Below are 26,625 nucleotides of genomic sequence, written 5' to 3'. Positions count from 1 at the left end.
CCAGGATGGTCTCGATCTCTTGACCTCGTGATCCACCCGCCTTGGCCTCCCAAAGTGCTGGGATTACAGGCTTGAGCCACCGCGCCCGGCCTAGTAGACATTTATTGAGTGCCCACTGAGTCCCATCTTGGAGTTCTGGTGATGAAAAGACAAATGAAGTCTCTGCTCTTCTGGGTTTACATTCCAGTGTCATCATGACTGCACTGTTTCACAGATGAGAAAGCGAAGGCATAGTGGGGTTAAAGGACTTGCCCAAGATCTCGCAGCAAATAAATAATGACCTCTGTTTCCCTCCAGGCAGTTTATCTTCAGAACCTCCATGTTTAACACCTTTGATAGTGTCTAAAGCACTTATCAGAGGGCTTGTTACCTTGCGAGTGCTTACAAATGGTGATGATGGTCCTCTTTTCATAGTCATCTTTATTGCCATTGCTGTTTTTTTCCAGAATGCAGTTTTTAGAAGGCTTTGCCTCTTGACCGCTTCTTCTTCTTTTTTTTAGACAGAGTCTCACTGTGTCGCCCAGACTGGAGTGCAGCGAGGGGATCTTGGCTCACTGCAACCTCCGCCTCCTGGGTTCAAGTGATTCTCCTGCCTCAGCCTCCCAAGTAGCTGGGACTACAGTCACATGCCACCACCCCCAGCTAATTTTTGTATTTTTAGTAGAGATGGGGTTTCACCATGTTGACCAGGATGGTCTCGATCTCTTGACCTCGTGATCCACCCGCCTTGGCCTCCCAAAGTGCTGGGATTATTGGCGTGAGCCACCGCGCCCGGCCCCTTATTTCATTTTTTACTCGCAGTAGCCCTTTAGTAATATGTCATTGCCCTGATTTTGCAGAGTAGAAAACTTAGGCTGATAGAGGGCAAGTTACTTGACAACAGTCCCACAGCTGGGGAAGCCAGGTTGCAACTGAGGTGTCCTGAGTCCCCTGCTGGATTCATTTCTAGGCTTTCTGCAATGCTTGCCAGACCTGCTGCAGACCTTTGTCATGGTTCTGTGGATTGAGTGAAAGCATTTTCTGAAGTTTTGATTCGGAGAAAGGAAGGAAAGAGATGGAATGGCAGAGGGGAAAATGATGGCGTTAGCTCTCTGTTGTCAGTGTGCTAAGGGCCCCTGACTAAGCCGTGCTAGACCAGGCAGCTGTCCAGGGCCTGGGAGGAAGGACACTGGTGTTAAGCAGTAGGAATGCACATGTGTTCTTGACATTTGAGCCAGAGAAGGCGGGAGAAAGGAGCCAAGACGCCCTGAGAGTCATTTCCATGTTTGTTTGTGTCCACAATGCCTTGCTCTGAAGGATTTTTGGAGGCCAGCGGAGGAATTCAGGGAAAGGCAGTTCCTTGAATCTGAGGAAGCACATGTTGGCAAGTGGAGAGGGAAATGGGAACAGATGGGCGAAATCCCCTGGAACCAAGAAAGAATTATAATTTGCTAAGAGGAGAGGCATACATTATGTATTTGTACAAAGAGAAAAAAGAGAATTTCATACAGAAGGGGACCACCGAAGAACTCAAGTGAGTGCATATTACTGAAATTTGGGCTGTGTGTTTATGGGGGAAGGGAGGGGGCAAGCAGAGGAGCGGGTAGGTGGAGGCGTGTGTTAGCTGTGTTACCTTGTGCAAAGGTTTCCTGTGTCCACGGGCGGCTCTGCCCCCGCCTTCTGTGGCCTCTCTGGGTACGTGGTCCTGCTGAGCTGCTTTCTCACTTGAAAGCCACACGTGGCTTCTTCGGCTCTTCCTGGCGTTCCTTCTCCTCTGACTGCACCTGCTCAGATGCCTGTATGGCTGCCTCTCACTTTCCTGCTTTCTCATCACGGATGTTCATTCCCCATATCAATTTCTAACCACTGGAAATGCGATAGAACATGCAGAAGCACTGACCTTGCCACCACCGCAGTGCTGGCTGCAGACCAGATACCTGCAGTACATTTTCTCTCTTTTTTTTTTGAGACAGAGTCTCATGCTGTCGTCAAGGCTGCAGTGCGGTGGCGCGATCTTGGCTCACTGCAACCTCCACCTCCTGAGTTCAAGTGATTCTCCTGCCTCAGCCTCCCAGGTAGCTGGGACTACAGGCAAGCGCCACTACGCCCAGCTAATTTTTGTATGTTTTTATAGAGATGGGGTTTCACCATGTTGGCCAGGCTGGTCTCGAACTCCTGACCTCAGGTGATCTGCCCACCTCAGCCTCCCAGAGTGCTGGGATTACAGGTGTGAGCCACTGTGCCTGGCCACTTGCAATACATTTTCTATTCCAAACAAGGCAGCTACTTTTATTGTCTCTATTTTTCAGATGTGGAAACTGAGGCCCAGAAAGATGCATAGTTACCCAGGATCCCACAGGCGATAAAGGGTGGAGCCAGGGTTTGAACCGAGGCAGCTGGGCTCCAGGAACTGCACTCTGAACTCTTGTGTCCTCTTGCCTCTTTAAATGGTACAGTGAAATTCTGATTTCTGAGAGAGTCCAAAAACCACAAAATGTTCAGCAAGGGAACAGGGGAAGTAAACAAACCAACGACCATCAACAAAGTCTCTGATCGTCGTGGTGTAACTCATCCATCTCCTGGTCTCGCTCACGAGCCCCATCTGGTGTTCAGTTTGCAACTTGCAAGAATGTGTTCTCGCAGGCGCTTGCACTGGCGGCTCTGCACTGCTGCCCACGTGCGTTTCTCACTCCCCTTCAGATCTCTGAAGTGTTGATAGCTGTGGTTGGTTGTGGCCTCTTTCTTGGTATCTGACATTATTGGGAAACAATATCTGAGCCAAAGTCTTCCGTTTCTTTCCCCGCATCTCTCAGTGGTGCGTCGTCCCCCGGGTTTCCTATGGCTCTGTTTATTCCCGTTTCTCTACCCAGCATTATTGCTTCCCTTGCCTGGTACGGAATTCCTGGGCAAGGCTGGCAGGGGGCTCCCAGGGCGTAGAAGTGGTGACCCTTCTCCTTCAGGGCCATGGTCTGGAGAAGGCTCTTTAAAAATGCCGCAGTTCTGAGTTAGTTGTTTTGATGGATGTTTAATAAATTTCTGCTGGGAGCCAGTTTTACTTTAATAGGCTTTTTTTTTTTTTTTCCCCCAGTGGTGTGGATATTTCTGAGCATTGAGATGGAAAAGTGACTGACAGGAAAATAATGAACCTGAGCAACAGAATAGGTGGGGGTGTCACCAAAGTGCGCCCCTGCGTGTTGTCAGCGTGTGGGTCTCGGGGTGCGTCCAGCCGGGGAGGCTGGCTCGACTGTGCTGGTACCAGGGAGGGGGAGGGGCCCCAGGACCAAAACTTCTGGGGATGCCACCGTGGCGTTCAAGCTGCTGCCTTTCCAGAGAAGGAGAGTGGTCCGAGTGGCCTGAGCTGGGAGGCCCGTTCAGAGGAGACAGGCTGGGTGAGCTGCTGCTGAGCAGGGGCGGCCATGAGGACACCTCGGGGAAGCTGTACCCTTTTGGGCCGGGATGGCTTGTGAAAGATGTCGCTGACCCCATCTCGTAGATCCACCCTTGGTCTCTGGGTCCAGACGGCCGTGAGGCTTCTCTGCACCGTGCTCGGAGTTCTTTCTCTTGGCTCTGGGATCTTGTAATGCGTCACTGCTCCTCTTCACTTGGGGTAGCGGGAGGCACAGCTCCAGGTTTGGGGCTTGCCTCTAGCAGGTGAGGGGGTGCGATGGCGTTCTTCTGTAACTCAAGGTCACGGGCATCCTCAGAAGTGGCATTTGCCTCCATCCTGGGCCTGGTGTCGTCTCAGTGGTGCCCTGGCACTGCCTCTTCTGGCTTTCACATGGCCCGGGGCCCTTGAGAAGCGATTCAATCCAGGTGTCAGAGGGCCTCTGTATTGATTTGATTCTGATAAGTGACAGTTGCTGAAAACTCCTCTGTGTCACCTCATTGCCTTTAGAATGACGTTCAAACCCCTTAGCATGGCTTCTCAGAGTCCTTGGTAACCTGACTTCTTAGGGAACCCCAAAGGACAGCCTCACTGTCCTTGGATGTGACAAATATATCTCATGGCTGAACCTCTGAGCCTTTGCACATGCTCTTCCCTCTGTCTGGAACGCCATTTTCCTGTGTCTTCCCTAACGAACTCGTAGCTACCCGTCAAGGCCCAGCTCCGATGTCCCCCTTCCTGCCCCCTTTCCCTCCCTGCTCCTCATGCAGCGCTTTGTAGGCATTTCTTTGTGTCTCTCATCTAGACCTGCCACTCCCTCTAAGTGGACCCCTCTCAAGGAAAGACACCGGCTTTTCTCTACTTTTCCATCAGCCTTGTTATAATGGAATTAAATGAATGAAACTAATGTTTCTGAGATGTGCTGGGAATTTCACCCAAATATTTAGTCTAATCCTTACAACCTTGAGAGATCAGCATGGTTTTTCTTGTTTGTAGATGAGGGAGCCGAGTTCTGAAGTCAAACAGTCTGTCCCCTGCCACCCAACTCATGATTATAATGGCTGACACTTACAGGGTATTATGGGCTGGACACTGTTCTCAGAGTTTCCTGTGCATTTGCTTCCACCATCCTTGCAGCAGTACTGTGGGGTGGGCACTATCATTAGATCCATTGCACAGATGAAGAAACTGAGGTCTGGAGGGACCCATGGTCACAGAGCCAATACATGGAGGAGCCAGGCTTTGAACTCAGGCATCCTGGCTTCAGGCTAATGGGCAGAGCTAGGATTTGAACCCAGACCCGTGTGGGAAGAGTTGACCACTGTATTAGTCTATTTTCACACTGCTGATAAAGACATACCCGGGGCTGAGTAATTTATAAAGAAAAAGAGGTTTAATGGACTCACATTCCACATGGCTGGGAGGCCTCACTATCATGGTGGCATGGGAAAGGCACATCTTACATGGTGGCAGGCAAGAGACAGTGAGAGCCAAGTGAAAAGCAGAAACCCCCTATAAAAACTTCAGCTGTCATGTGACTTACTCACTATCATGAGCCCAGCATGGGGGAGACTGTCCATGATTCAATTATCTCCCGCCATGTCCTCCCACAACACATGGGAATTATGGGAGCTGTAATTCAAAATGAGGCTTGGCAGGGGACACAGCCAAACCATGTCAGCCACAGGACAGCTGCTGAGCCCTGCAGTGCCTCTGAGGATCCCTGGCTGCTGGGTGGCCCAGGTTCTAGTCCAAGTGCTCCTGCCTGAGACTCTGCCCAGCTTCTGTGGAGGGTTATTCTTGTGTTTAAGATATGTGTGTGTGATTCTGATGGTACCTTTCTGCCTCGGGCCAGCTATGTGCTGACGGGCACTGCCACTGCCTAGGTGTTGGTTCTGGTAAGCCCAGCAACTTCGTGACTGACCCTTGTCCTCCTCTGTTCCAGGGCACTGCCAGGGGGACGGTTACCGCATCGGCTTTGGCCAATGTGCTGGAAAAGTGTTGCCTGCTCTCTTGCCAGCATGAGATTTTCTCTGCTCTTCTTGAAACAGGGCTCCAGCACCCCTTCCAGCCCTGTGACTGGGGTCCCCCCTCGGCCTGTAGGCCTGCACCTTCCTTCAGTGACAAATAAAGCCATTGTGTTCGGAGGCCTGCTTACGATCGTGATTTGATCCAGTGGGTCAAGGTGTGTACAGCTTCCCTGCCAGACATTCATTCATATGTTTTCTCACTCTTATTAGTGAGGTCTGGGGTCTTTGTGGGGTTTCTTATTGGACATCTCAGGCCTCCAGTTATCCCACGGAATATGGAAAGAGAATGGGACCTGTAGTCGTCAGGGTTCTCCAGAGAAACAGGCCGAGGAGAAAGAGATTCATTGATGGATTGATTTTTAGCAAATTGGCTTATGGGATTCTGGAGGGTGGCAAGTCCAAAACCTGCCAGGTGGGTTGCTGGCCGGAGACCCAAGGAAGAGCTGCAGTTTGAGCCTGAAGCAGTCAGCTGCTGTTAGCATTCCCTCTTCCTCCGGGAAGTCAGTCATTGTTCGGTGAAGGCCTCTGACTTATTAGATGAGGCTGAGCCACACTGTGGTGGGTCGTCTGCTTTACTCCACTGATTGAGTGTTAATTTCACCTAAAAAATACTTTCCCAGAGACATGTAGAATAATATTTCAGCAAATCATATTTCTAGGCAAATTAATACATAAAATTGCCCATCACAGCAGCCTCCATGACCAGTATTACTTGGGGCTAACTGATGAGCTCATATGAGCTGCAGGCTTGGTCCCTGGGCCCTGTGGCTGTGTCTCCACACTGTAAGCTTTGGGAAGAGCCTCTGAGTCACAGGTGCGCACTCAAACTGTGATGATGGCAGAAAAGGACCACGTTTTTCACCTCTTACAAGCCCATGGGAGTCAGGAGAGTGTCCCATCTCTTCTGCCCCAGTCAATTGCACACAGGCAGCCCTGGTCCTGCCCTGGTTCCTGGGTGACTACAGCAGGGGAGGTTGCCCAGTGACCTTTCCTGGGCCTGATGAGCCTTATACCAGGGGCTGGGAGGATAGATGAGGGTGCAGAGGCCATCCATCAGATCATACCATTCATTCATTCATTCATTCACTCAACAAATCTTTTCTGTGCACCTTCTCTGTGTTCAGCACGATTCTAAGGACAAGAGGGCCAACAATCAACAGAATAGCCCACTTGAAGCTTACATTCTAGTGGAAACAGACAGGCAATAAACAAATAAGGAAAAGACGTGACAGATGGTAATACGTTTTATGGACTATTGGGGGATGTGGATGCTCTTGCAAATGTGGTCAGAGAAGGCCTTAAGCCCATAGTATCTTTCTGCTAGAGAGCTGAAGGAGTGAGGGGAGCAGGCCAGATGGATCTCGGGGGGCCGAGTCCTCCAGGCACAGGAATCAGCCAGTGCAAAGCTGGGAGGATGGAATATGCTTATCATTTCTTTCTTTTTTTTTTTTTTTAGATGGAATTTCGCTCTTGTTACCCAGGCTGGAGTGCAATGGCGTCATCTTGGCTCACTGCAACCTCTGCCTCCTAGGTTCAGGCAATTCTCCTGCCTCAACCTCCTGAGTAGCTGGGATTACAGGCACACGCCACCATGCCCAGCTAATTTTTTTTGTATTTTTAGTAGACGGGATTTCACCGTGTTGACCAGGATGGTCTCGATCTCTTGACCTCGTGATCCACCCGCCTCGGCCTCACAAAGTGCTGGGATTACAGGCTTGAGCCACCGCGCCTGGCCCTATGCTTATCATTTCTAAAGAACATCAAGGAGGCTGGTATTTCTCTTTTACATAAAAGCAATCTGGGCTGGGCGCGGTGGCTCACGTCTGTAATCCCAGCACTTTGGGAGGCCAAGGCAGGTGGATACGAGGTCAGGAGTTTGAGACCAGCCTGACCAACATGGTGAAACCTCGTCTGTACTAAAAATACAAAAATTAGCTGGGCATGGTGGCGCACGCCTGTAATCCTAGCTACTCAGGAGGCTGAAGCAGGAGAATTGCCTGAACCTGGGAGGCAGAGGTTGTAGTGAGCCAAGATCGCACCACTGCCCTCCAACCTGGGCAACAGAGTGAGACTTTGTCTCAAAAGAAAAAAAAAAAAAGCAATCCGGGGTCAGGAAGGCTGAGGTTAGCATGGCGGCTCCACAGTGTCATTAAAGATACTTTTGCTCTGCCATCCTCAGCATGTGGTTTTCAGTCTCAGGGTTACCTTATGGGACAAAATGGCTGCTGGAGCTCCAACCAGTATACGTAAGTTCCAGAACAGCAGAAAGAGACAACAAAGAGGTGAGAACTGAGAGGATGGAAGGGCAGAAGAGCCCTCCTTCCTCCTGAGTTAGGTCACTTTCAGCAACTTTTCTGGTAGTCCCATACCACACATTTCTTACATTTCATTGGTGAGAATTTGGTCACAAGGCCGCACCTCCTTACAAGAAGGGCTGGAAATACAGTCTTTCATCTAAACACGTTGCTTGCCCTGCGAAAATTAGTTTGATGGCTCTAAAAGAAGGGGAGAATGGGTATGGGGTGGGGACAATTAGTCTCTGCCACGTGCAGGCTGGGAAGCATCATGGTCTGAGGCAGAACTGCTCACAGCAGACTTTACTTCCTAGAGCTCTGCTCCAGGGCCATTTCTCCAGGGCTTTGCTGATTTCAGTGGAAATGCTGTAAGGGGCAGATGTCAGCAGGATCTCCCAGATGCTGCTCTCCAGATAAGAGTGATACAAACACTTCTTTGAATTTGAAAGACCAAAACCTTGTTCAGGATTTTTGTGAATTCCTGGGGCTTATGTTCCCCGGGCTACCGCTTCTGCTGACTCAGCTGAAACCCCCGCTCTCTAGGCTGTGTCCTGAGATTGTTCCTAAAGCCTTCTCTCTTGGCATCAGCCCGCAGGAGTGACTCATGTTTTTCTCAAAGCCCTCCCCTGCACAGGGATAAAAGGCTCTCATGCTCTGCACAGTAGGGCTTTACTGGAGGTCTCTGGGTCATGGGCAAAGGTCACTTAAAATCATTATTAATCCACTTGTCCCTACTGGCACCAGAGAATGCCGATGTCATCTGTTGAGATCACAAGCCTAACCCCTTCTTGGGCATTTAATGCACTTAAAGGGTTTGGTGATGTTGGGAGAACCCACTGGACTGCCTCAGAGACTGAACTACACGCAAGGCTGAAAGAGACAGAAGCGTTCCGGGCACCAGATTCACTTAAGAAACCAAACGAATGGGTGTTAGTGCCGGGTCCAGCCTGGGCTTTACATGGCAATTACTTTTGCTTAATCTTCAGCGACAAGCGCCCCTGTTTTAGTCTCCAGCTCCGGAAATGCTCACTGCCAGCGCCACATGACAAGTGACTTTAATGGTCTTTAGTTTTGTAGATCTAATTTATTGAAACCTATCTGTGTGTCATAACATGAAATAGATAACATGGCTTTCAAGGCCAAATTTCCTTTTTGACAGTGGTATTTTAAGCACTCGAGGCATGTTGACCAGATGAATGGAGCTTGCAGATGGAATGCTGAGCATCTTAAGGCAGGTTGGCTGTAGTTAGCACTATGTCTTCCTTATTCATTCATATTCCATTTATCCTTCCTGATTTTGACCAGTGGCACATTCAGAATATAAATGGATGACTGTGGAACTGAGAGGAGAGTTCATCTGAAACTTTACCTGACCAGGAGGAGCCAGCCCAGAGGCGTTTCTGGCAGGATGGGGCCCACTGCAGGTTTTATTGCAGGGTGGCAGGGGAGCTAGGCTCGGGGGCATGCCACCACACTGGGCCAGGGCAGGCACTAGATTCCAGTATCTGGGAGCCCCATCCCTGTTGCGGAGGAAGAGAAGCCTTGTTGCTCTCACTGTGGGACTTCTCTCTCCCGAGGCCTCTCACACACAGTGTACAAGAAATAAATACCTTTGACACACGATATTGAGAGCTCTCCTGGGGGTGAATGTAGACTTGAACCAAGACAATGTTTTTGGGGACAAGGGGACTTCAGGGATTTTTTCTGTTTGTTTTTTTTTTTTTTTTTTCCATTTTTAAGAAAGGGTCTCACTCTGTCACCAGGCTGGCATGGAGTGGCACTATCTCTGACCACTGCAGACTTGATGTCTCAGGCTCAGGTGATCTTCCCACCTCAGCCTCCCAAGTAGCTGGGACGACAGGTGCACACCACCGTGCCCAGGTGATTTTTTGTAGAGACGGGATCTCACAATGTTGCCCAGTCTGGTCTTGAACTCCTGTTCTCCTGTGATCCTCCCTCTTTGGCCTCCCAAAGTCCTGAGATTACAGGCATGAGCCACCATGCCTGGCAACTTTGGAATGTGAAGTATCATAATATTATCTCAAAGATTCCTGACACCAAAATGGATCTCAAAAGTGGTTCTATTATTACATTTTCTCCCTTTCTTTAGTTTGGAAGCGTATTCCTTTTAACAACCCCAGAAAAATTAATGTGGCAGGGTTGTATCCTGAAGTGCTAATTTGTTTTCTGTGTATCCCCTCTCTTTCTGTCCTTTCAGCAGGATTTCCAGGGCTTTGGGCGTATTTTGCTCTCCCTCCTCCTGCAGAGAGGCAGAAAGAGACTCGTGGGAGATGGAGCAAGACTGCATACTTGCTTGCAAGCCTGTTTTTGTTTTTTAAAATCTTGCTCTTGAAAACTAAATAAGGCCGAGGTCATTCTTCTTTTCAGACTGTTTGCCAACAGCACACCCAAAAGCGGGAGCAACAAGTTCTTTCTTGAAGAGGAAGCGGAGTAGCATGGTCCATCTGTGCCCGCCAAGGTCATGATCCCAGATATAAATAGACCTTTGTTGTCTATGATGGTTTGATTAATATCTGCCTCCATTAGATTTTAAGCTCTTTGAGGATAGTCTGCTTTTGCTTACTGAAAGTTCACCGGTACCTAGCACATAAGAGCTATTTGATGTATACTCATTAAGTGAATGAATTCTGGGAGATCACTGGGAGCACAGATTGTGTCTTATTCATAGATCTCCTTCTAGTATTTGGAGGACCTAAGGTATAAACCAAGCTAAAATACTTTCTATTTTCCTACCTAGATATATTTGCTTTCATAATTGCCAAACAAACATATTTGCAAAGTGATGGCTTTTTTTTTTTTTTTTGAGACGGAGTTTCGCTCTGGTTACCCAGGCTGGAGTGCAATGGCGTGATCTCGGCTCACCGCAACCTCCGCCTCCTGGGTTCAGGCAATTCTCCTGCCTCAGCCTCCTGAGTAGCTGGGATTACAGGCACGTGCCACCTTGCCCAGCTAATTTTTCGTAGTTTTTAGTAGAGACGGGGTTTCACCATGTTGACCAGGATGGTCTGGATCTCTTGACCTCGTGATCCACCTGCCTCGGCCTCCCAAAGTGCTGGGACTACAGGCTTGAGCCACCGCGCCCGGCCAAGTGATGGCTTTTATATGATTGAAAATTGGTAAAATATACAACTAAACTTAATTATCATTGCACTTAAAGAAAGTTGATGGGATGGCAATATTTGGATGAGCATTTAAGATACAATTTCAAGGCTTCTTAGCACTGCCAACCCTGGATTAATCACTAACCCTTGCCGATTCTCTTAACCCTATCTGTGCCTCTGAGAATTGTCCCCAAATTAAACCCTCTTCATTGATCCTTTTGAATTTGCCACTTAAATCCTGACTAATGAAGTCATTGGTATTAAGAATGACAATTGGACCCATGGAGTGAGGGTCATTATTGTAGAAGGGGCCCCATGGAAGCTCTTGGAATTGCTTCTTTGTGCCAAAATAGTAAATCAAAACCAATACTGCATCTTCAGGGTCTTTGAATGGTGCCCCCATCAAAGACCTAAGAGATGCAGAACAGGTGGTTCTAATCACATCACTATTTAAGTCGTCTGTCTGGCTTATGCCAAAGTCAGGTGGGTTGTAGAGAATGACTGGATTTTCATAAACACAGTCAGGAATTGATTCAGAGACTGAAAAGAGATGCTGGAATTGAGTTGTTCATATATTTGAGGAACACTTCCTTGCTGTGGGAGGTGGGGCACTAATAACCTCTGGCATGTAGTAATGTAACAATTATCAACATATCGCCAGTGGTAGTGTAGGATGGGGAGCAGGCTGAGGGAAAGCCATCAGGAAAATAAGAGTCATTGCTACTTTTCTGCTATGGGAGTATCAGTGATTCCGTAGATCACAGAGTGGCCTGGCTTCTCTTGATCGCCCTGGAGAGTTTACACAAAGAGAAAGGTAGAGTCCAAACTTGAATTCACAACCCAAGCTGCAGGTGGAGAATCAGATGGCACCTATGCGGCAGTAAAGAAACCTTCTACTTCACTCAGCCACAGGACCGACATGGCTGAGGATCTGGTCCGAGGTCTGGGGTGCAGAGCTGCAGTGCCAGGTAGATGTGTAATCCTTCCGATTCTCTTATGAGAAGGACCGTGGTGAGGACAGTGGTGAAGAGGGACCATGACACTTGGGCTGGACACATCTGGGCAGACACAGATGAGGCTGACAACTTTGAACCCCCAAATTCCCGTGAACATTTTTTGTTGGTGAAAATAGCCTCTTTACCCCTTCCCAAAGGAAACAGCATCTTTTTGCATAAAATCTTTCAGTGACTTCACCTGGGGCAGGGGTAGGAATCCCTCCCCTCACACACACCCTTACTATCTTCAGGATCATAACTGGTGAGATCCTAGCATTGGCCAGAGGGAGAAGGGCAAGGTCTTCAGCATAAACATGGAAACAGTTGCAGAATCTTTCCAATTTGTATTATCCGGAGTCTAGTGAGCATGTACAGGAAGAGATTCCAAGAGACTTAGACCAAGGAAGATGTGAAGTAAGAATTTATTGATGTTCCTACACTCATGGAGGATTCTGGACTTAAGTTGGCTTGAGTACCTGGAAGTGGGGTAAACTGTCTGCTGAGTTGATCTGCTTAGCTGGAATCTAAACTCAGCAAGTGTACTTCAGTCAATGAGGTTGAGGTAACTGGAATTTCCCTGGAATCCTTCAGGGGAAGGAGCTTGGAGACCCAGGGAGATGGGAATGTTGGAGTGGGTCCCTTATGTTGCCCCAGAGCATACCTCTCTGGAGGCCCCGAGGACAATCCCTGTAACAAAGCATTAAGAAGTGTGTCGTTAAGGGGAGTCCTAGCATTCCTTTGTTTTTTTTTTTTGAGACGGAGTCTTGCTTTGTCGCAGGCTGGAGTGCAGTGGCACAATCTCGGCTCACTGCAACCTCTGCCTCCTGGGTTCAAGCGATTCTTCTGCCTCAGCCTCCCAAGTAGCTGGGACCACAGGTGCATGCCACCATGTCCGGCTAATTTTGTTGTATTTTTGGTAGAGACGGGGTTTCACTATGTTGGCCAGGTTGGTCTCGATCTCTTGACCTCGTGATCCGCCTGCCTCGGCCTCCCAAAGTGCTGGGATTACAGGCGTGAGCTACCGCGCCCGGCCCTAGCATTCTTTAAGAGCTATTCTCTGTAGGGTGGAGATAACAATGGGAGTTGAGGCTGTAGTATTTGGTTCTCAGATTTGCATAGTTAACACAGGGTTCTGTGGAAGGGGAGATGGCTGGGTGGTGCTTAATCATAAGAGACAAGGTGGGTACAACTGCCATAAAAATCAGTGCGGACTGGCAGTCAGAATGTTCTGAACCACTGGGATCAGTGGTATGGGTGATTGACTCATGGTAACTAGAAATGAAACAGATGCATCACCTATACAGGCGGAAATAATTCTAGGTCTTATGGAACAAAATTTGACTTGAGTCGTGCTAGTGAGGGCCATGACCATTGACTTTATACCCACACCTAACCCCATTCATAGACTTGGGTCCCTCAAGGGATGGAGAGCCTTTGAGGAAGACCTGTTTGATCTGGGCATAAGTTTATATTTTAAATTTTCCTCTAAGCATTTCCCAGCGGGACCCATGACCATTTGTCAGGGTGCTCACGCATTGAGAAAAAGGAAATACCAAGACTTTGCTGCAGTTTGAAAACAGTCAGATCTAAAGCTAATAATCTCTGAAGACCCAAAATGGCACCGTGATCCACTGGTCGGTGTGGGTTTCTAAGTCAGGTTGCCCGAGGACGCCTCCTAGTGGGTTCCATGGGATCACAGACCTATCCTGGGGTTCTTTCCCTGGTCCTGAAATGTACAGTCAGCAAAGGTGTACTTAGTAACTGGTGAAGTCACCACGTTTGTCTTTGGACCCATGGAGTGAGGGCTATTATTGTAGAAGGGGCCGCATGGAAGCCCTTGAAACTGCTGAAATAGTAAACCAAAAACAATACTGCATCTTTGGGGCAATTGAATTGTGTCACCATCAAAGACTTGCGCAATGCAGGACCACATCTAATTGGGAACCAAGTCTCCTTCCTACAACAGCATTAATAGTTAAGTCACCTGTCTGGCTTATGCACAAGTCAGGTGGGTCCTAGAGAATGACTGTGGATTTTCATAAACACAGTCAGGAATTGATGCCATTTCAGAAGTTGTTCTGGATGTGACATCTTTATTAGGGAAGGTCCGCTCAGCCCCTGGCACCTGGTGTGCACCTGGTATTGTGCCAGGTGACTAGAACAGTAATTCTCAAAGGGTAGTCCCTGGATTAGCAGCTTCACAGTCACCTTGGAATGTGTTTGATGTACAATTAATAGAACTCCGCTGAAGACCACCTCGATTAAAAATTCTAGGGGGCTCATCAGCTGTGTTAGAACAAGCCATCCAGGTGATTCCGATGCATACCAAAGTTTGAGAACTATGGTATTACAAATACTTTCTATTGCCTCACAATCAATACGGATAATCAGAAGGAGTTCACCTTCACCTGTGGCGTACCCTAAATGCATTACCTCAGGGATCTGCCAATCCTCTTCCTCTCTGTCATATTACATGAGACCCTTGTCATCTTGACAGCCCATAGAACTTTATGATTGTCTGCTATATTGATAACATTATGCTAATTGGATCTGGTGAATGAGAACTAGCAAGTGCCATACTGCCACGTGCTTGCCAGAGCGGGGAAGAAAACACGTGGAAGTTCGGTGATCTGCCACATTGGGGAAATTTCTTGGGTTCTAGCAGTCTGAGGCCTGTTGGAATATCCCCACTAAGATGAGAAACGTTGCTTCACCTTATGTCTTGCACCATAAAGAAAGAGGCTCAGGAGTTGATGGATCTCTGGACTTTTGAGGCAAACTATAGAACGTTTGTGTGTGTGTCTGATGCATTTACTGGGTACATCATAAGATTGCTGGTTTTGAATGGGGCCCAGAAAAATAAAGGGGTCTAGAAAAGGTATATCCAGACTGTGATGAAAGCTACTCTGTCATTCGGACCTTAAGATCAGCAGATCCAATGGTACTAGAAGTGCCTCTTGTAAATGGGGGTGCTGCATGGAATTCCTAATCATCTCCAATAGGAGAATCACAGTATTGATCCAACTGAACAGGATGGGAAGAGAGCGTCCAGAAAAGACATATTTGAAGGAGCCCTGGGTGTCAAGATATTCAAGGACCATCTAAATACTTACCAGAGCACATCCACTGCAGAAAAGGCTCTCGGTGATCAGCTAGATAAGATGACAAAGCCTGTGGGTGTCAGCCTCTTCCTCTGTCTACTCTGGTGTTTGCTCAATGACATCATGAACAAAGTGACCGTAGTGGAGGGGATAGAGGCTATCAACACTATGGGCTCTCCCTTGCTAAGGTCCATTGGTTTCCATAACTTCTGTATATGTAGCCTTCCAATGAATGAGACCAATGCTAAGCCCCTGATATAGCTCCATTCCCAGGGATGGGTGGTGGGAGAAAGAACAGCCACTTGGTAGCAGATTAATTACACCAGGTCCTTTTCTTCACAGAGGGCAATAGGAATAGACATTTCCAGATATGGATTTGCCTCCATATCATCCTGGTCCCTCCCCGCCATTTGTGCTGTTTCATTCTGTTCATTTGGTTCTGCTAAAACAGAAGAGCACAGACGGGGTAACTTATAACAAGTAGAAATTTATTTGGCTCATGATTATGAAGACTGCAAAATCCAAGATCAAGGAACCAGCATTTGGTGAGGGCCTTCGTGCTGCATCATAAACATCATGGAAGACATCACATGGTCAAGAGAGAAAAGGGGACCAAACACCCCCTTTCATAACAAACCCACTCTCAAGAGAACAGCATTAATGCATTCATTTCGCCCTCATGGCCTAATCACCTCTCCTTGCGCCCCACCTCTCAACGCTGTTGCATTGGGAATCAAGTTTCCAACATATGAACTTTGGGGACACATTCAGATCATAGCACATTCATCTCAGCATATCCCACAAACATGGCATTTAACCAAGAAACCTTAGGTTTTGTGGCATTGGAACTCTCTAGTGAGCAAGAAGAACTGCTTCCACCTGGGAATATAGTTATGGGTCTGTTAAATCGGAAGATGGTCTTGTGCCATCTGGGGCTCCTTATGTTGAAACGGTAGGCAGAGAAAGAGATCGCTTTACTGTCAGGATGATTTACCCCAATATCCAAGGGAAAGTGAGGTTTCTGCTACACGAGAGGGGCAAGGAGAACTAGCTTTGGAACCCAGGGATTCACTAGGGCACTTGGCACTCCCTGTATCTTGTCCTCATTCTGTAAGCCCGAGGTGGGGGCATGAAATTAGATTTCTAACAAGCTCCCCAGAGATGCCAGTGCTGTCCATCCTTAAACTATAGTTGAAGTAGTGTTGCCTTAGAGCACCTGTTATTCTTTCTGAGAGTTTTACAGTGCTTCCAGGTGAGATCTTCAAGGTCTCTTCATGTTCTTTAGGAATCTGTGGATATTGTGACAACTCAGTAAAGACAGGGCACCAAGAATTTGGATCCTCTGTGGATGAACATTCGGGTCATTCCACCAGGTAAAATTCTCTGACAGCTGAGGGACTGCCAGAGGTAGAGGGGCTGTGGAATGAATGGTGGGAGAACAAGACCACAGTTACCACTCTGGGCCACACGAGCAGCCACAGAAAGGGGCACCAGCAGTGTGCTTTACAGGAAGTGTTCCGCGTGCCCAGGAGTGGCTGGTGAGACTTTATGTTTCCCCTGTGTTGGGGACAAAATATTTTTCTCCCATCTAAGCAAAGTTGGTGAATGCCTGCTAAGTGGTAATTGCGCTGGTTTTTTGTCTTTTGCTCCAGGGTCCTGCATGTACAGACTGTATCACCCAGGGTCGCCTGACCTTTAGCTTTTGTTCTTTTTGGCCAATGGAAGACCCAGACAGGAGATTGCAGGGCAGGAGGCAAGAGGTCAAGACGTTTATTCCCCAGCTTTCTTCCTACCAAGCTGCAGTTTCTGCAGGAGTTTTGATCCTCTACCTGTGGCCAGGGCTTTCGTTGGCTGACTCCTTCTCCATTGCTATAGCTCTCCCTGGGTTCTAGATCCTTCTTCTTGTCTCTTTAGGCTGAGATGGTAATAGCTTATGGCCTGCCTGTCCCTGGGTAGTTTGTTCTCATTTTTTAATTTTTAGAGACAGCGTCTCTCTCTGTCGCCCAGGCTGGAGTGCCGTAGTGTGATCCTGGCTCATTGTAACCTCAAACTTGTGGACCCAAGTGATCCTCCCACCTCAGACTCCTGAGTTGCTGGGACTATAGGTGTGCAACACCACACCCAGCTAAGTTTTTAAAAAGTTTTAATTTTTGGTAGATAAGCAGTGTCTTGCTTATGTTGCCCAGGCTGGTTTCAAGCTCCTGGGCTCACGCAATCTGCCGGTCTTGGCTTCCCAAAGTGCTAGGATTACAGACATGAGCTACCATGCCTGGCCATCCCTGGGTGTTTTACTATTCCCTGTTGTTTTCTGTGCCCTTGCCTAACCTCCGTAAATATTCTTTCATTAAACTATCTTCAGTCAGTGCTTTGTGTGTGCCATCTCTTTCTTGCCAAGACCCTGAAAGGTTCCAAGGAGAACCCTCCTAAAGGGAGAGAGTCTTTGCCAATGACCATCAAGCGCGTAAGTGGGGGCTGGTGTAGCTGAGGTGTGTGTCCCTCTGGACACAGGCAACCTGTCTTTGTGCTATGATTTACCAGAATAGCTGGGTACGTGGATGTGGACCCAGGTAACTCCGTGTGGGCACCTCTCTACAGACTGGGCAACAGGGCATTGCAGGTGGGCATTGATCATGCATGGCAGAACCAGTCCTTAACAGCAAGGCCTAGGGCTGGGAAACCACACTAGTGGACACACTAAGCTTTGCAATTCTCTTCACTTGGCATTTGAAAGCAGGACAAGTCCCTTTTGCGTTGATTTAGCCTCTGAAGTTCTGAAAATCTAATGAGACAGGGAGACACTGGTCTTTCAACTCGATAAGTACATGTAGACATTCAAGCAACTAATTGGAAAAAATTAAATAGCTATGACGGGAATGATACACCAGGATGGTATAGCTAGGGTCCCACTATACATATCCACCTCTCTGAGCATCCTTAGAGGCCATATTTCTTCTAAGGACCATCATTCAGAACTCCTGGTTCTGCATATTTCTGCTACCTCGCTTGTCTCTGGGACTGCTGGCCCCTCCCAGATTGTACTTCCCCACATGACCTGCCACCGAGGTGCCTCCATTGTCCCAAATACCACTGCTGCAGAGTGGATCATATATCAGACTTTAGAGAGGGCTTGGGGTGACATGAAGGGAGCGTAGATGAGCACAGTACAAGCAACAGCTTAAAACTGGCCACTAGGCACCATCGCCTGGAAAACCCACCACCCATTCTCTGCTTTGGAGAGTTCCTCTCCAGACTGGGTTCTCTTTAAGTCCTGGGTTGTGGCCAACTTCATGGGCTTCCCATTCCAACAACTGAAGCATGAGATTCCAGTTGCTTTTTTCTCCTTAATGTGGTCCAGTTCTTAGACGGTGTCCCTCCCCCATGTGCTCCATGTGTCTCTTAGACAGAGGGAGTGTACTGTAAATATCTATTCTCCCCTGTCCTAAGCCAGCTCCCAGGGTTATCATATCTATCTTGATCTTTCCTTTTTGGTTGGAACGCGTATAACAGGGAAAATGAAAGAAATCCAAGTATTTAATAATAGGAGTCTACATAATTGTATATGTGACCTAGATGTCGTGTTTATGACCATTAAGATGACAAGTGTGAATAATGTGGCAGCAACATGAAAGTATACTCGTGGTTAATGTTTGGAGAAACAGTATGATATAAAGTTATATAACAGATGGCCTTTATGAAAAAAAATCTTGCATGAGGACTGATTAGAAGGGAATATATGGACACAAAATGAAAACTGCTGTTTTTTGGAGGCTTGGGTTGGGAGCGCTTTTTATATTTCCCACCTTTCCTGAAATGTTACTATTTCTGTTGCCATCAAATGAATCAAGAGACAAGGTGAAAACTATTAGCAAATCTGAGTGTGGAAAAGAATTAGGAGCAAGGAATTCTCAGGCAGTGCTTATTAATCTTTAATGTGCATATAAACCACCGAGGGAATCTTGTTAATGTACATTCCGTACGTAGGCCTGGAGGGGCCTTGAGTTTGGATTTTTTTTTTTTTTTTTGAGACGGAGTTTCGCTCTTGTTACCCACGCTGGAGTGCAATGGCGCGATCTCAGCTCACCGCAACCTCCGCCTCCTGGGTTCCGGAAATTCTCCTGCCTCAGCCTCCTGAGTAGCTGGGATTACAGGCACGCGCCACCATGCCCAGCTAATTTTTTGTAGTTTTAGTAGAGACAGGGTTTCACCGTGTTGACCAGGATGGTCTCGATCTCTTGACCTCGTGATCCACCCGCCTCGGCCTCCCAAAGTGCTGGGATTACAGGCATGAGCCACCGCTCTTCAAGTATTGCAGAGGCTGTTTGTCCTTCAACCACAGTTTGAGTAGCACTGCCCTGGAACAGCCTCTTTTTCACCGCTGAGGGTTCTAAAGTGTGACCAGGGGAGGTCTGCAAGACCTTTTCTTTTTCCTGAGGTCTGTTATTAGCTGACTGGGAGTTGGTTCTAGTTTGTGTTGTAAATGCATGCCGATGAGCTTTTCACAGAAGTGCCTGGCACCTCAAAGGCAGGCTTCAGAGTGAGGGCTGCTGTGGCTGAACCCCAGGCAATGCACAAGAGTTTTGCTTTAGATCCTCCCCTTCTACGGGGCCTGCATCTCGGTTCACTGCCTTTGCCAGCTGTCCCTTTGTGCATCTCACAATAGTGGGGGTGGGGAGTAGGAGAGGGATGACAACTGGATATCCCCTGAAATGTGGCCTGAACAGCTGTGGCCTTGTCCACATTCAGGGGTCACCTAGTAGTGACAGTGCTTTGGAAACCTGTTTTCCAGGTAGCCTGGGCTGAGCTGGGGACTAATGGCTGGGATGCAGATGATGAGAAAGATGGCTTGAACTTCTTCACAGCTGCAGGTCTCTTGGATGGGGATGGAAGGCCACACCTTGGAGGGATAAAATAAATGCACTCAGAGGAATGGGAGCACAGGTGCTCCAGTTTAACTTCAAATCATGTTATGGGAAAACTGATGACAATGACAATTACGTAAATTAGTAGACACCATATCCCTTAAAGTCAGGTGCTGGGGAAGGCTGCTGTGAGTATTCCTCCGACCACGTGATTCTGGCTGGGAGATTTGGCCTGTAGGAAGCATCCCTCAGAAGCTAAGGAAAGCTGAGGGTTCCAGGCTTTGTAGGGGCTGGGGGCACCCGGAACCTCTGCTCCTCCCAGCTCAGAACCCTGGCTTCTCCTGGGGTGGTGAATTCAAGAACGCTCATGTTTGCCTATGTTCTCTCATTTCATCCTCACAACAACCTTGTGAGGTAGATGTTATTCCCTCACTTTACAGATGAGGAAATTGGGGCTCAGAGACGCTGAGTGAGTTATTTGGGGTCCTATAACAAGGAAGTAGAGGAATTGGGACTTGGGACCAGCTTTGTAGGCTCCGCTCCAATAATCTTGCTGCAAGGTCACAGATGTAGGTGATGGACTGGGAGTGGGGGAGAGGGCAGAAAGAGGTGGGAGGAGGGAAGGCTTGAGAAGAGTCATCGTCATCAACTTCTTCCTTGTCCCCCAACCCCCACTATGGCACATTTATAACACATTCACTCTCATTTCTGTCCTTTTGTTCACACGAGGTATAGGCAAAAAATAAAACTTTAAAGATGACAAGGCTTTTCCTATCTTACAATGAGGAAACTGAGGCACTGAGAGGTGAAGTGACTTGCTCAAGGTCACACAGTAACCTGACTGGAAAATGCAGGACTAGAACCCAGGTCTCCCCATTCAATATCCATCTCATGGACTGTGCACCCTCAAAAAGTTTACTGGGTGCGATAATTTTGTGCGAAGAAAAATTAGCGAAAAAAATTCGATGTCCAACCAAAGGAGATGATTATTTAACCATGATTTACCCAACTGATGGACTACGCTTCAGTCACGAAAACTTGCAGCTAAGAAAAGCATTTGATGTAATGGGAAAGTATTCATGCTATCATATGACGCGGCACAACGTCATGCATAGAGTATGAATTTGACTAAAAAATACAAGTAAAAAGGCTGGAAGAAAATATATCAAAATGGTGGCTTCTGGGAGGTGGGATTATAAGTGTTATTTCCCCTCTTTCTTCCTATTTATCTGCATTTTTCCAAGTTTCTAAAATGTGCATTTTATTTATAACAGGAAAAATATATCCCTCTATAGTTTAAAAAATACTGCTTGGAAGCAGCCCATATCCTGTGCCTTTTGTGAGTTTTCAGGTGAGACTCCCTCAACCTGCTTTTCCCCTCACTGCCACTCCATTGCTAGTCCATGGGGAGGGGCTGGGGTTCACGTGGGACCTCTTGGCTGGGAGCCTCCATGTGCTACTTTGCATTTTAAGGACAGAGTCTCCTCAAGATGAGACCACTGTTGTGTGATGGGCTGGGGGGTGGGGCGTCTGTTCTGGATCCAGTTCCCAAAGGCACCCAGGAGCCTGGGCCGGTGACTACACCATCATTTCACAGTGACTCCCCCCACTGGAACCCCGGCCTCCCGGGCCCTGGTCCAGGGCTCTTATCCCCTGGCTGCTCCGTGGTTGCAACCCCCATGGTACCCGGGCATTCCACGCTGGTGCTCCAGGGAGGGCCGGCAAGGCTAACTAAGCTGCACCTTCTCTTGCCCTGGGTGGTCAGATTCATTCCTTCCTCTGTGGGATGGCAGGCTGGCAGGGGACACAGAGGTGCACCCTGGGGCACTGCCACCCAGAGAGCGCCAGGTCCAGTCGCCACCTAGCCTCAGTCGTCCAGGTGTTGCTCCTCCCAGGTGGATGTGGGGATGGCACTGTAAGGGTCCATGATGACCTTGGCACAGCGGATGATCATCACCACAAGGAAGAGGCAGAGGAAGACGAAGCAGGCCAAGGTCAGCCCTTTGTCCACGTCGACATAGACGGGCTCGGGCGTGGGCTCCTCCATCTCGAGGCAGCGACTTCGGGCTGCTCCTCCTCTACCTCGGGCTTGACTGGTACCATTTTCCACCCCTGCAGAGAGAGCCACGGCAGTGGGGAAGGGAGGGCATGGTCACGTGCCTGGGGTGGTTGCAGGGCGCCAACCTCTGCTCCCTCTCATCTGCTACCCTGCACCCAGAGCTTGCTGCCCAGACCACCCTGCAGAAGGGTAGGGGGGTGGGCACATATGGACTCACATGGCCACAGCCTGAAGCCTTGTAGGTAACCAGAGTCTCTAGCAGGGTGAGCCAGTGCCTCCCCAGGCTGGGACGGGAGAGGTGACAGCTGAGTCCCAGCAGGCATAGGACTAGGGTGGGGCTGAGGGCTGGGTGGGGATGGAGGCCCCGCAGCTGCCTCCGCTCCATGAAACCCTTCAGGAAGGCAGTTAGGATAGTGCTTTCCATTTAGCCAGCCCAGTATCTGAGGGTGATCAGAAAGCATCTCAGAAACTGGGTCATTATTATAGATATGCATATATTTTACAGACAGGGTCTCACTCCGTTGCTCAGGCTGGAGTGGAGTAGCACAATCACAACTCCCTGCAGCCTCAAACTCTGGGCTCAAGCAATCCTCCTACCTCGGCCTCCCAAAGCGTTGGGATTACAGGCGTGAACCACTGTGCCTGGTCTATTATGTTTTTTAAAGCATAAGAACCTAGAGTTTAAATAAACCTGTTGTGGAAAACCACAGAGAAACAGACTGAGGAGGGGCTGCTGTCACAGAGGCTGGAGGGTCTATATCCCCTCCCTGCTGTAGGGCGTCACAGGGACTCTCCAGAGACTTCTGCTGAGGCCCAGCACCGGGCCTGGAAACTGTAAGTGTGATGGAAGACCAGCTCGCACGGAAGAATCCCAGCTCTAACGATGACCCTCAATCATCGTTAGGACTCTAGCACTAGTGCCTACACTGACACGTCGCTCATTCATCTTGGGATGATTTGCCAACTTCTCTGGGTCCTAATTTCCTCCCTGCTGAGGACAGGTGACCGTACCGGCTTCACAGGGATGTGAGGACCAAATGCACAGTCCTTGGCTCCAGTGGATGGTCGGCACATACTTTGAGTGAACTGGGAGTTGGAGGAGCTGGCTGGGAGCGGGCAGGCAGCTCCCCAAGTTCAGCTGCCAGGGACAGCTTTAGGAGGGCGGCTGCTGCTCCCTCTCCCCACACACAGCACTTGCCCCCATCCTTATCCCTGAACTAGTGGAGTGCTTGAGCTCTACACTGTGCTTCGTGTTCTGTTTGTTGTTTAAAGCTCATGAGAGCCCTGGAAGCAAGTTACCCAGGCATCAATAAGCCCATTTTATAAATGTGGAAACTGAGGCATGGAGCAGGGAAATGAGTACCCAAGGTCTCAAGTCCCACACCCTAGGTCTCTAGATATCTCTACCTCCTCTAGGGGGGCTCCATCTTCCTCACCCAGCCTGGAGCTTCAGGAAGATACCACCTGTCTGTGCAAGCTTAGAGCCCGCTGGCTGGCAAATTTCTGGAACCACAGTCAACCACGCCTTCCCCTCTCTTAGACCTTGTCTCAGCCCTCACCAGTCTCGGGGACACTAACCTGCTGACTGGAGTGGTCACCACTTCATAAGGACCCTGGCTGTTCCAGGAGGCACGGGGAGCAGTCAGGCATCGTGGGGGTCGCCCAAGGACAGCAGTGGTCTTTCACTGAGAGCAGGCTCTGTGCTGGCCGGCGGGGGCGCTGGAGGGTGACTGGAACAGAAAGGGACAAAGAAGACTAGTTATTTCCTGAGATGCTTAGCTCCAGACTGGATCCGGACCAGACTAGGTAGCTCCTCCCTGGGCATGGAGATGGGAGCTGCCACACTCTGTCATTTGATGCTGACTTCTCTTTTTAAAATACAACAACTTTCATGCCTGTAATCCCAGCACTTTGAGAGGCTGAGGTGGGAGGATTGTTTGAGCTCAGGAGTTTGAGACCAGCGTGGCAAAATCCCGTCTCTACAAAAAATACAAAAAATTTAGACAGGCATGGTGGTGCATGCCTGTAATCCCAGCTGTTCAGGAGGCTGAGGCAGGAGAATCGCTTGAATCCAGGAGGCGGAGGTTGCAGTGATCCAAGATCGTGCCACTGCACTCCAGCCTGTGCAACAGAGTGAGACTTTGTCTCCAAAAAANATATATATATATATATATATATATATATATATATAAAACTTTAAAAATAAATGAATTATGTCAAAACAAGCACTAGAAAAATGAACAAAGAAAAAAATAGTGGAATTTATTAGGATAAAAAGAATTTAATAAATACATGATAAACAAAAACTAGAGATACAAAAATGATTAAGCATTAGAAGAGAAAGAACGAGCAACTTTATACTAAAAACTGCAAAGCCTACCTGAAGTGGACAGTTTGTTAACAAAATGTAATTTATCAAAACTGACCAAAGAATGAACAGAAAATCCAACAGCAAAACCACCATAGGAAAAAAAAATTAAAGCAGTTGCCAAAGATCTACATTCTCATAAAAATGGTACAAGTCCTGAAGCAGTTTCATAGAATTTTGAATAAATAATTTTCACTTTAAGTTAATTGTTCCACAGCATAGAGAGGTTATAAAGAACTATTTTAGCTGAGCTTCACTTTAACCCTGTGCTAGAAGCTGTAATAGCAAAGCAAAGTTATTATCCATTCACACTTCAAAATAGATGTAAAATTCCTTAGTAAAATAATGGTGTTTGAAAAGAGTAAGATCAGGTTGAGTTTAATCTGAGAAATGTAAGAATGTTTAACATCAGAAAATTTATCAATGGAATTCACTACATTAACCAAATAAAAGAAGAAAATGACATGATTAGGTCAACAAACTATCTTTTTTCTTTCTTTCTTTTTTTTTTTTTTTTTGAGACGGAGTTTTTCTCTGTTGCCAGGCTGGAGTGCAGTGGTGTAATCTCGGCTCAATGCAACCTCCACCTCCCAGGTTCAAGAGATTCTCCTGAGCCTCCTGAGTAACTGGGACTACAGGTGCGTGCCGCCACCCCCGACTAATTTTTTGTATTTTTGGTAGAGATGGGGTTTCACCGTGTTAGCCAGGATGGTCTCAATCTCCTGACCTCGTGATCCACCTGCCTCAGCCTCCCAAAGTGCTGGGATTACAGGCGTGAGCCACCGCGCCCAGCCCACAGTCTTGAAAACAGAGCTATCCTTTATTTTTGCCAATTTGAAGAAAAATGTTATCTAGAAACATTTTTTTTTCTTAACATCTTATAACAAACATTTTCAAACACACAGAGAAGTTGAAAGAATTATACAGTGAACACATATATACCCCCCACCTAGATTCTATAGTTGTTAACATTTTGCTGCATTTAACAAATTTCATATTTATGCACCGATCCATCCTTTTTATTTTTTGAATTAATTTCAAAGTAAGATGCAAACATTAGTACACTTCACTGCAAAGCACTTCAGCATGTGTATCATGAACTAGAATTCAATATTTGTTTATAGATTTCTTAAAAGGCAAAATTTACATGCAGTGAAATGTACAAATATTAAATACATCATTTTTGAGATTTTAAAAATGCATACACCCTTGTAGCTCTCAGAGTAATTTTCATTTATCTTAATGAAGTTAAGCATCTTTGCATGTGTTTAAAATTCATTTGTTCTTCCTTTTTTGTGAACTCTCTGTTAATATTTTTAATCTATTTTTCTATTGAGTTTTTGGTATCTCTCTTTTTTGGCCTTGGAAGCAGAACATTGTGATTAATATACTCATTTTATTTACTTTTATTTTTATTTTTTTATTTCTTTTTTTTTTGAGACAGAGTCTCGATCTGTCGCCCAGGCTGGAATGCAGTGGTGCAATCTTGGCTCACTGCAACCTCTGCTTCCAGGGTTTAAGTGATTCTTCTGCCTCAGCTTCCTAAGTAGCTGGGACCACAGGCATGTGCCACCATGCCCAGCTAATTTTTTGTATTTTTAGTAGAGAAAAGGTTTCACCCTGTTAGCCAGGATGGTCTTGATCTCCTGACCTCGTGATTTGCTGGCCTCAGCCTCCCAAAGTGCTGGGATTACAGGCATTTTATTACTGTCTTTCCTATATCCCCGATTCCTACTCTTATTTCTTATTTCCTTTTCTACTAATTTTTGTCACTAGTATTAGCTTTCTAGCTATTTAACTTTGTTCTTTTAAATGTACATTAGTTTCTGTAATTTGAATTGTCAACTGTAGATGCATATTTATTCCCAGCTGTAAGACATTAGGAAATTAGGGAGCTTATTCTAATTTCCACCTCCTTTTCCCATTCTCTTCCCATTGTCAGTTCCATTATTTCTGCATGGTTAGGGTATGTAACATTTATGTGTTATTTGTTGCTTTTATGTCTACCTTAGTTTTCATTCTCAGTTTTATGATGACATCTATTTAAGGCTCCCCACCAGTCCTTTGCCTGAAGTTTTCCTATCACCTCTTGTTTGGCTGTAGACTGCTGTCTAGCATGTCCTTCAGGAGGACGGTCATGTGAATAATATTCCCCAAGGTCTTGCCTTCTTTGAAGGGAATGTGCATTTTTCTCTGCCTGCTTTAAATATTTTCTCTTTGTCTTTGGTTTTCAGCAGTTTTGCTGTGAATGTGCCTAGATGTGGTTTTCTCTGTATTTTCTGAGTGTTTGTATTTCTTCTTGAATGTTACTTGATGTCAGCTTCTGAAAATTCTTTTTCTCTCTCTTCCCTTTCTGGTGCTCCAGGTACAGTTAGACCTTTTCACTGTATCACAGTTTTATTTGTTATGCTTTCTTCCTTTTTTTTTTTTTTT

At 47.3% G+C, this 26,625-nt stretch overlaps 2 protein-coding genes across 6 annotated transcripts in view; one reads left to right on the top strand and one right to left on the bottom strand.

Annotated features, from left to right (window-relative positions):
• FAH (fumarylacetoacetate hydrolase) overlaps positions 1-5,518 on the top strand; it is a 33,556-nt gene extending 28,038 nt beyond the window's left edge. The window contains exon 14 of one of the 3 annotated variants that reach the window (XM_017509196.2): positions 5,310-5,518. In XM_017509196.2, coding sequence (XP_017364685.1) covers positions 5,310-5,389 — 80 coding nt within the window. In that variant the 3' untranslated portion in view covers positions 5,390-5,518. Of the gene's footprint in view, positions 1-94; positions 473-5,309 lie in introns of those variants that run through there. The other 2 variants (XM_037731591.1, XM_017509197.2) reach the window with 2 other exon arrangements.
• The window catches only part of CTXND1 (cortexin domain containing 1), a 54,551-nt gene continuing 28,662 nt past the window's right edge, over positions 737-26,625 (bottom strand). For 2 of the 3 annotated variants that reach the window (XM_017509193.2, XM_037731594.1), the window contains exons 2-3: positions 23,403-23,554; positions 19,554-21,877 (exon numbers count right to left, since the gene is read on the bottom strand). In XM_017509193.2, the coding sequence (XP_017364682.1) occupies positions 23,467-23,554 (88 nt within the window). In that variant the 3' untranslated portion in view covers positions 19,554-21,877; positions 23,403-23,466. Of the gene's footprint in view, positions 1,404-19,553; positions 21,878-23,402; positions 23,555-26,625 lie in introns of those variants that run through there. The other variant, XM_037731593.1, reaches the window with a different exon arrangement.

This window comes from Cebus imitator, unplaced genomic scaffold (assembly GCF_001604975.1).
Source record: "Cebus imitator isolate Cc_AM_T3 unplaced genomic scaffold, Cebus_imitator-1.0 Scaffold410, whole genome shotgun sequence".
Taxonomy (NCBI): domain Eukaryota; kingdom Metazoa; phylum Chordata; class Mammalia; order Primates; family Cebidae; genus Cebus; species Cebus imitator.
This window is presented reverse-complemented; position numbering and strand designations above follow the sequence as displayed.